Source organism: Spermophilus citellus, assembly GCF_964194105.1.
Source record: "Spermophilus citellus genome assembly, chromosome: 4".
In the NCBI taxonomy this organism is placed as follows: domain Eukaryota; kingdom Metazoa; phylum Chordata; class Mammalia; order Rodentia; family Sciuridae; genus Spermophilus; species Spermophilus citellus.
This window is the reverse complement of record NC_138185.1, coordinates 212,173,030-212,186,346: the sequence shown is the minus strand read 5'-3', so window position 1 is coordinate 212,186,346 and position 13,317 is coordinate 212,173,030. Positions and strand designations below refer to the sequence as shown.

Below are 13,317 nucleotides of genomic sequence, written 5' to 3'. Positions count from 1 at the left end.
TTCTCTTTGATGCACCCTTTAGTCTTGTGCAGTGGTTCTCATGTAAAAAAATCACTGTGCAGATCATGCATTTAAAACCATGTATTTGTCCTCTCAGGGCTAATTAAAGGATATTCAAGGCTAGTTTTGACTTTCTTCAAGTACTGTCTTTAGAACTAACCTTATAGCCAATTAACTTTATCCAGCCTAGAAGTGCTGGAGCCAGCTTATATACTGGCTAACAGGAGCTGACTATGAAGTTTTCAGGAATCTTGTGAGCTAGTTGATATCACATTGGCAGTTTGAAATTGGCAGTGATGGGAGTATTTATACTACAGAAATTGGTAAGTTCAGATCAGAACTTTTTCCTCCAGAGCCAGTTGTTAAACATTACCAGCACACCACTGTTTTCTGCACACATTAGAATCATGAGACTTTAGCCAAAGCAGGACTTTTAATCTGTGTGTCTCTCTGTATCCATCTTTCTGTTTGATGAAGCTTAGAGGGGAAAAGGTGACTTCCTGAAGGATGATAGTCAGAGCCTGGACTTTAACCCAGGACTCTACCTATTCCTAGTTCAGATGCCATTCTATGGGAAGCTCATGATCAAATACGAATTATAAAATTAAAAATTATTTCAGTTGCCAGGCATAGTGGTACATGCCTGTAATCCCAGTGACTGAGGGTGGGGTAAGGGTGGGGGGGGCGCGGCTGAGGCAGGAGGATCCCAAGTTTAAGGCCAGCCTCAGCAACTTGGCATGACCCTGTATCAACAAACAAAAAGAGCTGGAGATGTGGCTCAGTGGTTGAGTGCCCCTGGGTTTTATCTCTGGTACCCCAAAATAAACAAACAAATAAATAAACAATTATTCTAGTTAACTTTTCAAGATAACTATCAATCATATTCTCCAATTATAGTAGCAGTCTTTCAGCATTTTTTTCTCCTCACCAAAATGTCCTTTTTCTTTGTTCTTGCTCTATTATTATGATCCTGGGGTTTTATTGTCTTTTTTAGGCTGATGGAGCTGGAGTAAAATCAATTATAAGACAGAACAGAGAAAACCTTTTCTTTCAAATTGGGACTACTCTCCTTATAATTATTATGGTTTCCAAGGAGGTGTAGGATATCCAAGGAGACGGCATTCTTAGGTTTATATACTGTCACAAAGAAAATCATTAGGTTTAATAATAACTTTAGGGAATACTTGTGTTTTGGAGGTGAAATTTTGTTGATGTTCTCTTTTACCCTATCTTCCTGATAGAGATTTCAGCAGTTTTATTTTCCTTGTTTCACATTGTGGCCTTTCTTAGGAAGTGTGATGACACATCCCAGGTCACACAGTTCTGCAACAGAATGTAGAATAGGATGTGGGAAGACAGTATACAAAGTGAGCTGCCACAAAAGGCATTCAAGTTTTTCAGGATGATATTTTTTTTTCTGGATTTTTTTTTTTTTTTTTTTTTTTGGTACCGGGGGCACTTAACCACTGCGCAACATCCCCAGTCCTTTTTATGTTTTCTTTTGAGATAGGGTCTCACTTAGTTGCTTCTGGTCTAGCTAAATTGCTGAGGCTGGCTTTGAATTTTTAATCCTCCTGCCTCAGTCCCCTGAGCCACTGGGATTACAGGTGTGCACCACCATACCTGGCCTCTTCAGGATTTTTAAAATTTACATTTAAAAAATATTATTGTGAAGGTTTACTATAATTAGGTGATTGCCTTTTTAAAGTTTGTTTGTTTGTTTTTTTTTTTTTGGTGGACTGCTGCTGATATTTTGTGTCGTCTTTTGAAATTTGGGAGTTCTGTGAAGGAATGCTGCTTGCCTTGAGCCTCACCTTTCATTGCAACAGAGCCTTGTAACCAACTGAGTTTCAAAATCTTGTATCTGAAAGACTTATCAGGGCCTTGGCCTTGAAAGGAATATCTTCCTCCTAATGTTTATTAAACAAGTGATTTGTGAAGGAGTGAAACCTCTCCTCCTTTGGCGAGGAGGACACTCCCTTTGTCACCAGCCTTCAGCCCATTGAGATTTCTTTTCAAAGGACTGTATCGGTGTATATTTCATATATACATGTAAATATTTTTTATAGGGAATGAAAAAGACTCGAGTAGATACAAAAAAAATTGGTCCCCTTAAATTGGCTGCCCTCAATGGACTCTCCTTGTCTCGATTGCCTCTACCTGATGAAGGAAAGGAAGTATCCACCAGAGCGACAAACGATGAAAGGGTATGTACCTGCAGGATGCCCTGGCTTTGTACCTTCTCTGGGGCAATTGGTAAATACTGCAAAAATGCCTTTGTGGGACTTCAGTGAAATTTGTAGCATAATTTAATAGTCATTAAATGAGTGTTAAAGAACTTTCTCATCTAGGCCACAAAATTGGGCATATGTACAGTTTATGTCTTAATAGCTGATCTCAGCCTTGAATGTTGGTTTCCTGTTGTTTGTTTCTGTTCTGTACTTTCTGCAAGCCATTTGGGGCAGGTTATTGATTTTTGATGGCCTTATAGTGAGAGGATCTTTACAAATGTATATGATAATACCTATGAAAGAAAACAAACATTGACTGCTTTTATCATATTGAAAATCTATCTCAAGAGTAAATAGTTACTAAATTTTTCAAAACTTCCTTTGTGAGACTAGGGTATTTTTTTTTTTAATTTCTAGCATCTTTTTATTTATTTATTTTTTATTTTTTTAATTGATTATTTAAAGCATTACATAGCTCATGATATATCATCTTTCATACATTTGACTCAAATTGTGTTTTGAACTCCCATTTTCACCCCAAATACAGATTGCAGAATCACACCTGTGGGTATTTTTTATGAGATTTTTATGGTATAAAAATCAGACAGGCATGAAAATTCCTTACAACCTGATCCTGGAGATCATTGACAACATTTACTACTGCTTTGAGTATTTTTTTTTTTTTTTTTGGTGGGGGTACTATGGATTGAACTTGGGGGCACTTGACTACTGAGCCACATCCCCAGCCCTATATTTTATACTTTATTTAGAGGCAGGGTCTTACTGAGTTGTTCAGCACCTTGCTTTTTGCTGAGGCTGGCTTTGAACTCAGCCTCCTGAGCTGCTGGGATTACAGGCATGCGCCACTGCACCCGTCCTGCTTTGAGCATTTTTATGTGTCATTTATAAATCTTAGAATAGTTCACAGATGTTGGAACTGATTGTCCTACTCTGGAATTCATTTTCTCCAGGAGAATTCTTTTTCTTAACATGGCACAAAATTGACCATGGATTTCAAAACAAGCTCAACAAATTTCTTTAGGCCATTTTTCAACTTTAAGCAGCATTTTGCATTGTGTGTGTTACCAAGAAGAGTATATCTTTCGTTCTTTTAATTCATATTGTTATGGCTTGCTAAAATTTCAAGTTTGGTTTTATGTAGAATTTTCAGAATTAGATAATACTAGATCTGAAGCAGAAAACAGATTTTAAATGTACAGTTAAAATGCAGCTGTGACATGTGAATATATTAATTTTATTCCACATACTCTATTTTGCAGTGTAAAATTCTGGAACAGCGGTTAGAACAGGGAATGGTATTCACAGAATATGAAAGAATTCTTAAAAAACGACTAGTTGATGGAGAGTGCTCAATAGCCCGACTTCCGGAAAATGCAGAAAGAAATCGATTCCAGGATGTCCTTCCCTATGATGATGCAAGAGTGGAGCTTGTCCCAACCAAGGAGAACAACACTGGTTACATCAATGCATCACATATCAAGGTGAGAGGAACATCTAGGGTGATAAACAGCACATTTAACTTGGGGTTAAATATTTAAGAATTATATTCATGTGTTCTAAAAACACCCCAGTTTTGAACCATTGTTACAACTATGTCATTACATTGTTACAGCTGGAGAATCCCATATACCAGTGCTAGATAAAAAGTGCTTATCAGAGCCAAAGTGATGCCTAATTCTCTTCCTGTAGGAAACCACTCTGCCCTCATGTTGGTAGCAGGGTGTGGGACACGTTATTTGCCTGGCTTTAGAACTTTGTCCTGCTAAATCTGAAGACCTTTTTTTGGCTCATAAATTCGCACAGAATCTGCTGAATTGCTAGTTTTCACCGCATCATACACCTACATTAGCTTTTTTGGGGGACTCGGGCAGAGGGATAGGATCTCACTAAGTTGTGCAGACTGGCCCTCAGTTGGGATCTCCTGCCTCAGAGTCCTGAGTCACTGGGATTACAGGCATGTGCCACCACACCTGGCACTTTGTGTGAGATTTTATGTAACAAATGTGTCTGGGCTTTTGATGGTATTAACAAAAAAAAGTCCACTTCTGTTTATTGATCAGGTTCATGTTGCACAGTCTACATCAACAGAAACAGAAACTGGGCAAGTCCTCGTTATTTGTTCAACATAGCACTCTTTCTTTGTGACAACAGAGAAAAAGCTGCTAATAAATATAATGTCATATTGTATAAAAAAAACTTTTACTTCTGAAGGTGCCATCTATTCTCTTTGCAGTCTCCCTGTTATCATTTTTAAAATATCACTTTAAAGAAGCCCTCTTTTTCCTGGAAACAGTATAATGCCATTTAACTAGGGTAATGTTAAAGCATTAAAATGGAAAAAATGATTCATAGCAGGTGGCTGAATAAGCCAGATGTTCTTTCTCTTCCATTATTGTACCCTTGTTCATGCTGGCTGGATTCAAATCTTTATTTTGGAAAGAAAAATCTCCTTATAGTGAGTGAATGAGTAAGTGTCTGTGGTCAAATGTTGATTTTCTTTCCACATTTTCTTGAGTTTGCAAGTCATATTTGAAAAGAGAGCAATCTGATACCTAAGGATTTCTGGAGATCTGGCTACATGTATGCTTGCTGGTACCCTTAATGGTTTTGAGGAATCTATACACATACCATTGTTGTTGTGTGTGTGGTTTTTTTTTTTTTTTTTTTTTTTTTTTTTTTTTTTAACAAGGCTATCATGTACTCAGAAACCAAGCATTTCTTTGGAATAGTTCATCCTGTTTCTGACTGGATGGATAAGAATTGAACAATGTTGTGGGTCTGTAGGTTTATTTTAAAGATCTCTAGCAGCAACCTAAAGAATAGTTGAAAGACTAGGGATTGGCTAGCTCAGGGTGATTCCTGATCTGCCACTCACCATTGGCAGGACCTCAGTTGATTCATCTCTAAAAAAAGGAGCGTGATGCCTTTACCCCACAGATTCCCCATTTGACTGCTGTTGCATCCTGTGCCCAGCTGCATGCTAGCCTCCGAGAGGTGCTCAGTGAAAGGATGTGGAGCCAGGGCTGTGACTGGCAGCCTCAGATGAGTGTGTGTGTGCAGCAGAATTTGCCCAGGATTTAATGTTTAATGCATGCTTAGAAAACTGTTACCATTGTCACAAAACATCAGTCATGTTGGAACAGTGGTGGAGTGCTTGCTAGCACTATGAAGCACTGGGTTCATCCTCAGCACAGCATAAAAATAAGTAAATAAGATAAAAATAGGCTGGGGTTGTGGCTCAGTGGTGGAGTGCTTGCCTAGCATGCATGAGGCACTGGGTTCGATCCTCAGAACCACATAAATATAAAATAAAGATATTGTGTCCACCTAAAACTAAGAAATAAAATAAATATTAAAAAAAATTTTAAAAAAGATAAAAACATTTAAAAAATATATCAGTGCAGGGGCTGGGGTTGTGGCTCAGAGGTAGAGCGCTCGCCTAGCATGCCTGAGGCACTGGGTTCCATCCTCAGCACCGCAGAAATATAAAATAAAGATATTGTGTCCACCTATACTAAAAAATATTTTTAAAAAATGCATAGATATATCAGTGGAGCTGAGATGTATCCCAGTTTCCCAGACTACAAATCCAGTTATTACTCTGTTATATTAGACTGTACTCAAGGATGTTAGTTTAGAGGTGAGACTACCTTATGTAGGAAGATAGCTTTTTCCCTAGAAATCTCCTGTTTAATTTAGGCTTTTGCTTAATTGTGAATGCTTTTTCCAATGTACTTGTTATTATTATTTTTTAACCAATACTAGGAATTTAACCCAGAGGCACTACACCACTGAGCTACATCCCTAGACCTTTTTATTTATTCTTTTGAGACGGGTTTCTCTGAGTTGCCCAGGTGGGCCTTGAAATCATGATCCTCCTGTCTCAGCCTCAAGAGTAGCTGAGACTATAGGCATGTATAATGATGCCTGGCAAATTTAGTACTTAATGAGGGAGAATTTGGAGTACTGTGATGTTGATACTGTTTTTACAAGAGGAACTAAACTATTGCAGCAGTAACAGCTGCTTACTGTTTACTTATTATTTGCCAGCCACAATCTATGTTGACTCAGTCCGAACAGCAACCTTCTGAGGGTAGGCAGTATTTTTACTTTCTAGGTAAGAACAGATTGAGAAATTAGCAAATTGCCCCAGGTCACATAGATGTTACATGAATTCACTGCACATAAGGTGCCAATAAGGGAAGTTGTATTGACTAGAAAAAGATTAACATATAAGCCTTTCCTTATTCTGCTGGGGGATCCAGTTCACTTTTTTAGTACTACCATGAACGCATACACAGATACGTATGTTATATACACACACACAGTAATTTTTTTAAAAAACTTTTTTACTTTCAGGTCTCTGTCAGTGGAATTGAATGGGATTATATTGCCACACAGGGGCCATTACAGAATACCTGTCAGGATTTTTGGCAGATGGTATGGGAACAGGGAATTGCAATTATAGCAATGGTGACAGCAGAAGAGGTAAGTATTCATTTCTCTTAATTGATTTTCTCAGCCTCCAAAGAGCTGTTAATGTGAATTACATGGCTTTCTGACCTTTTTGTGGAAAGAGGAGGGTAGGATTGTAGTTCCGAGTTTTAGTGCTGTCTGGGTGAAGGGCATCTGTGGCTATATTTTGTGCCACTCTTTATCTGTGCGTGTCTTTAACAGGAAGGTGGAAGGGAGAAGAGCTTTAGATATTGGCCACGACTTGGTTCCAGGCACAACACTGTCACCTATGGAAGGTTTAAGATTACAACCCGGTTCCGCACAGACTCTGGCTGCTATGCCACCACAGGCTTGAAGATGAAGCACCTTCTCACGGGGCAAGAGAGGACAGTGTGGCATCTCCAGTATACAGACTGGCCTGAGCATGGCTGTCCTGAAGACCTCAAGGGATTTTTGTGTAAGTGTCTTGTTCTCAGGACAGTGTCCTCTGGACAGAAATGAAGATGTGTTTCTGAAATGTTTACTTTGTATTGCCTCGCATAAACTTTGGACTTCTTTTGGTAGGGAGGTTACCAGGGCTGTTTTTAAAGTATAGTTCGGTGCTGAGTGGAATGCCACACCTGTCTCTTAGTGAGTGTCCTCTGTATGTCAGCTGGGGATGAGGAAGTTGGAGGTACAAACATTTCTACAGTCCCAGCCAAGGCTTGAGATTGATTCATGGTACCTTATGCTATATTTATCTGCAGGCTTAGGGAAATTGAATTGGCAGTCTGATAAGCCATAATCCCCAAGTATTTTTCTATTTCATTGATTTTTTTTTCCCCCCTCTATAGCATACCTTGAGGAGATCCAGTCTGTTCGACGTCATACAAATAGTACAAGTGAACCAAAAAGCCCCAACCCTCCTCTGCTGGTCCACTGCAGTGCTGGGGTAGGAAGAACCGGTGTCGTCATTTTGTCAGAGATCATGATTGCTTGTCTGGAACACAATGAGGTGATGACTTTGTGTTAAGCCCTACCTCTTTTGGTGGGGAGAATAATGAATGGGTTGGGAATAAGGCTGGGAAGGAGAAGGGCGTAGTGACCTAATAGCTCCCCACACCCCCTCACCTCCTTTATAGCATTAGGGATTGAACACAGGGCCTCCCACATGCTAAGCAACCACTCTACCACTGATTTACCTCCCCAACCTTTTTACAATTTTATTTTGAGGCAGGGTCTTGTTAAGTTCCCAGGCTGGCCCCAAACTTGTGATCATCCTGCCTGAGCTGAGATTATAGATTTGTCCTGGTGCCTAGCTAACAGTTCTGTTTGAACATATTTCCTGGGACTGTGGTAACCACAAGATGTTATTCAGTGTTCTCTACAAAAGGCTTTGTCTTCTTAAAAATTCTCAGTACCTTTTAGCATACTAAAGGCTGAAACATCATAGAAATAAGTACGGTTGTTTAACTTTGTTTTACACATTTTTTCCCCCTAAATATGAGATCAGAACTCTGTTTTTCTGGAATACCTGTTAATGTTTCAAGGATACTTAATAGTGGTCATTGATCCCTGAGGGAAATGCTGAGCTGGATACTGATAGCACTTAACACTGTGTTTTTATTGAATCTTGGTATCTGGTGAAATATAGTGACTTAGGTATAACCAAAATCAGTGAGAAACACCTAGGGAATATCTGAGACATAATCTGCATGAATGTTTTATTTGTAGTTGAAACTGATGGAAGACGCTAAGCTAGACGAGAGATTGCCCATCTCCTAACCAGGTTTACGTTATGGCAGCAGTTTCCCCTGTGCTTTGTTTCCCCTGGGGAGTACGTTTTCTTCCTCACGGCTGCTCTCCCGCAGGTCCTGGACATCCCGAGAGTGCTGGACATGCTGAGGCAACAGAGAATGATGCTGGTGCAGACCCTCTGCCAGTACACATTTGTGTACAGAGTTCTCATTCAGTTCTTGAAAAGCTCCAGGCTCATCTAAGCGCCCAGACCTGCTCACGGGGACCCATCATGGAAAGCGTTTACAGCTAAAACAAAGTGCTTGCCTAACTCATACTTTCTCCTGGACACCTGATCGGCACCGAGATCCATCACGACTGGCGGTGCAGTATGAATAGTGGCGCGCATGAGGATGCAAAGGGGCTGGGACCTGGGAGAGGTGCGAAGAACAAGGACTCGGTGCTGAGGGTGTTGCCTCGTCTGTCCAGTTTGCAGTACTTGCACACATTTTGGAGATTGTATTTTTTAAACAATTCTCTATTTTACTGAAGCTATGCTGGGCAATTCTGGCAATCATTAAGGCGCATAGATTTCTATCTTGTAGATTTGTATCTTAAACTAGTTTTTGATAATGGAATTTTACGTAATGACTAAAATATTTAGGAGTTTTCTTAGCAAGAAACTGAACTTTCTGTGGGGATGATCCACAGACTTGAGTGGTTCTTGTATGACTTTGTATTTAAAACCATATTACTACCTTTGTTATTTAAAACAATAACAACAAAACCTTGGGTACTTAATGGGATGGACACTAAGCCCAAAACTCTAAAGAAAATCTATAAGTGTTATTTTGAAACATAGAAAGCATTTTTATATTCAAAAATTTTTTATCGTAAAAGTTCTATATATTTGTACCTTCTATATTTTCCAAATGAGCTCAACTCATGAAGATACTGCAGTGAGTCAGTTAATGTAAAGGAAAGTTGGAATGAAGGCATATTATTTTAAATGTAAGTGAATCAGATTAACTAATTTTTCAGTATTATTCATAAACCTAAATGAGTTTGATTTTATGGGTAAAAAAATGAAGTGAAAAACAGTTGCATAGGATGGTTTTAAGCACTTTTATGTTAAAGATAAAATCCGAGTTTTAATATATGTGTTGGTTGATATTTGAAACAGTAACTAATGGACATTGTTTCAAAAAGTGTTCCTAAGGGAAGGATTAAGAGTATGTAGGGTGAGTAGGACAAGAGTAAGTGGCATGTGATGGTACAAAAATGCAGTATTATCTATACTCAGACTGAAACTGGTGAGGGTGGGTACCCATCCCATACTGTCCCTAGTGAAGTCAAGGCCTGTCACTCTCAATGGCTTACTATTTCCTTGGAGTTGTCCTACCTAAATCTATATTTTTTTTTCCCCACAAATAATTCAGATTTATATTATCATTAAAAGAAGACCTTAAGAGGCTTTCTGTTGGCTTAAAGTAGGGAATTATTATTAATAATTTTACCTCTTCTCCCAAAACTCATAGTCTTGTGGGGCCACCAGAAATTGCTGCAGTGTTCAGAAGGTACTTGAATTGTAGCTCCTTAATCTCCTCACTTCAGTCCTTCGGTCAGTGTTAGGTACTTAGTGCCCCCCCCTTCCCATTTCAACACTTCCCACTGGACAGCCAGGCTGAGCTGAAGAGGAGAGTACTGTCCTGGGTTCTGGCTGAAGTGGCCTTATTCAGCTGCTGTTGAGTAGGTGAGGGAAAATCGGTACATTTAGAGTCCTCTCCTTTTCCCTGAGGCTAATTCCTCATAATGGAGAGATCTAAAATGTTAAATCTAGGGTTATTTCCCCTAATTACAATATTTTGGGCATTGTTCTGAATCCCATCTCCCTCCTGAAGTGTTTTACTGTTGTGAACACTGTGTTTTATCAGCATGAGACAGGACTTCCTACATGAGTGTGCACCAGTCTAACTGATTTATTCAGAAACAGCCACCTACGACGGGGGGCATTCAGAGGGTACTAATGACAGTGGATGTTGAAAGTGGACACACTTCTTACTTAGGAACGAGAGATCAGTTCTAAATCTCAAATTGTTTTAAAAGTTGTAGTTAAAGAATAATAGACTGAAAAGAAAATATTCAGAAAGAGCTTCCCAGATGATTATGTTCCATCTCCCATCTCCATATCATATAAAAGATGACAATTTTTTTTCCTTCCAATGGTACGTTTTTAAAAAATGCTTTCCTGTCAGGCTTACATTTTTGAAGTATCCCATTGACAAGAACAACATATTGTAAAACAAAGATCTAATTAAAGAGTAATATATGATACATTTGTGTTTCTGTCATAATAATTTGATAAATAAATTTCTTAAGAGGGCAAAATTTTATTGTTTAAGTCTGTCACTCTTACATCACGTTTGACTTCGCTTCTAAGAGCCATGTAATTTTAAACTTTTAATTGCAGGTAGCAAATATGAATTTCTGAATAAAAATAAATCTACATTATTGGAGTTTGAAATAATGTGTTTTCAAGAACAAACTCTAGAACCTTGAAATTTCATAGGTTTAACAATGTCTAAATTGAGGCTATTATTGTCTGCCGGACCTAACACAAAACTTCATGTATCTTAGTGTCTTTTAATTCCTTGATAGTATTAGTTTCATATCAGAATAACCAAAATGTACATTTCCACAAAAAGTATGTTTTAAATCACTGTTTCCACTGATAAACTTTAGTATCTCTGGCAGTGGCTTTCCTGATGAGTGGGGTTTTTTGTTGAAATTTTCTAGTTGATAGTTTTGAGCACAGAAAGTGGTCATGTCAGAATATAATTTGGAATATTAATTATAGTCATTAGTAATTATTTTCTTCTGGAACATCTACTGTGAAACATTCAGAAAGTCCTAGAATTTAGTGTTCAAAACCCCGTGGCAGGATTAAAACAGAAGGTGAACCTGTGCTTCCTTAGAAACTTGCAGAAAGAGAAATGTCTAGCCAGAAACACAGGAGGAGGAGTGTAGTGCAGGACTGAGTGAAGCATGGCCAGCTTCGTTTGAAATGGGTTGATATGTTAATGTTCACAATAGTAATAATTGAAATAAATGTAAAATATACCACTATGTTAAACTGGAGGTAGGCTGCAACTTATTAAGAGCAGGTTTATTATTTGAGATTTGCATGAACAGATGGAAACTGGAATTGATTTTATTATAATTTTCCCCCAGTTCTGGGGATTGAAAGGGCCCAACACATGCTAGGCCAGTACTCTACCTCTGAGCTATATCCCCATTCCTTTTTTATCTGAAGACAGGGTCTAAGTTGCCCAGACTGGCCTTGAACTTGCAGACTTCCTGCTTTGGCCTCCCAAGTAGCCAGGATCATAGGCATGTGCCACTGTGCCTAGCTAATTACAAAATCCTTTCTGCAGTGCTGGGGATTGAAGTAAATCTTTTTTATTTATTTATTTATTTATTTTTTAGTTGTAGTTAGACACAATACCTTTATTTTATTTATTTATTTTTATGTAGTGCTGAGGATGGAACCCCTGGCCTCGCACATTCTATGCAAGCACTCTACTGCGCACAACTCTAGCCCTGAAGTAAATCTTTTTAAAATGAGACTTTTGTTATTGTTGTTCTATGTCGCGTCTACCCGCCAGCAGGAATGACGACAACAAAACAGGATTCTTCTTTAGCACGCTTTATTGGGAGTTCGTTGAGAGAAAAGGACCCTGAGCCCGAAAAGACCACCCCTAATATACTAGAGCCGCGGCCTAAGTCTCACGCGATTGGACAAAAGCGCATAGCAACACAGCAGCAGCCAATAAGGCAAGGAATTCAGCACTGGCGCCCAGAGCCAGGAAGTACAGGTCAACTGGTTCTTACCAGTTTTTGCCGGTTCTTAGAACACTCAGCACATTATCATATCGGCTTGCTCCGGAACTGGCCGACCACAAAGAACTGAGTCATTGTCCAAGAACTAAGCCAACACCCACACAAGGCAACGCAGCAAAATGGCTCACCACAGTTCTACACAATACTTTTATTTATTTTTATGTGGTGTTGCAGATCGAACCCAGTGCCCTATACGTGCTAGGCTAGTGCTCTACCACTGAGCCACAACCTCAGCCCTTTAAAATGAGACTTATTTTAAAGGAACTTTCTTGGATAGAAATTTAAGAGAATTTGCTTTCCAGAAAGAATTTTTTTTTTCTGAGACAAGCTAAAATAATCTCTTTCCAGTTTGAAGTTTATTAATAACAGGGATAGACATTTTTAAAAGTAGAGGAAATGCTGCATTAAGAATTTGCCTGACGGGGCTGGGGATGTGGCTCAAGCGGTAGTGCGCTCGCCTGGCATGCGTGCGACCCGGGTTCGATCCTCAGCACCACATACCAACAAAGATGTTGTGTCCGCCGAGAACTAAGAAATAAATATTAAAAATTCTCTCTCACTCTCCTCTCTCACTCTCTCTTTAAAAAAAAAAAAAAAAAGAATTTGCCTGAGGTCAAGCATAGCAGCACATATCTGTAACCCCAGCAACTCGGGATGCTGAGACAGGAAGATAGCAAGTTTGAAGCCAGACTCTACAACTTAGACCCAAAGCAACAGTCTCAAACAATAAAAAGCTGAGGATATGCAGTGTTTAAGCCTCGTGGGTTCAATTCCTGGTATATATATAAAAAAAAAAAAATCTGCTTGAGAAACCATTTCTGAAGCCTTTCAAATTGTTGTAGACAACAGCTAAATTTACCCAACTATTTACAGTTTCTCTTAGAAAATTTGGTTTAAATTTTGTGGGTTTTAGGATGGGTGAAATTTAGAAAACATTTGAAGGAATCCACAGATCATTAAAGTGGCATCATTTTCTGTATATTTCAGGCAGTTT

General features: G+C 38.9%; 1 protein-coding gene across 3 annotated transcripts in view; it reads left to right on the top strand.

Annotated features, from left to right (window-relative positions):
* The window catches only part of PTPN21 (protein tyrosine phosphatase non-receptor type 21), a 78,706-nt gene extending 67,949 nt beyond the window's left edge, over positions 1-10,757 (top strand). For all 3 annotated transcript variants that reach the window (XM_081292141.1, XM_081292142.1, XM_081292143.1), the window contains exons 14-19: positions 2,070-2,207; positions 3,512-3,733; positions 6,612-6,740; positions 6,930-7,164; positions 7,541-7,701; positions 8,558-10,757. In XM_081292141.1, the coding sequence (XP_081148267.1) occupies positions 2,070-2,207; positions 3,512-3,733; positions 6,612-6,740; positions 6,930-7,164; positions 7,541-7,701; positions 8,558-8,686 (1,014 nt within the window). In that variant the 3' untranslated portion in view covers positions 8,687-10,757. The remainder of the gene's footprint in view (positions 1-2,069; positions 2,208-3,511; positions 3,734-6,611; positions 6,741-6,929; positions 7,165-7,540; positions 7,702-8,557) is intronic.
* The last annotated feature ends 2,560 nt before the right edge of the window (positions 10,758-13,317 follow it).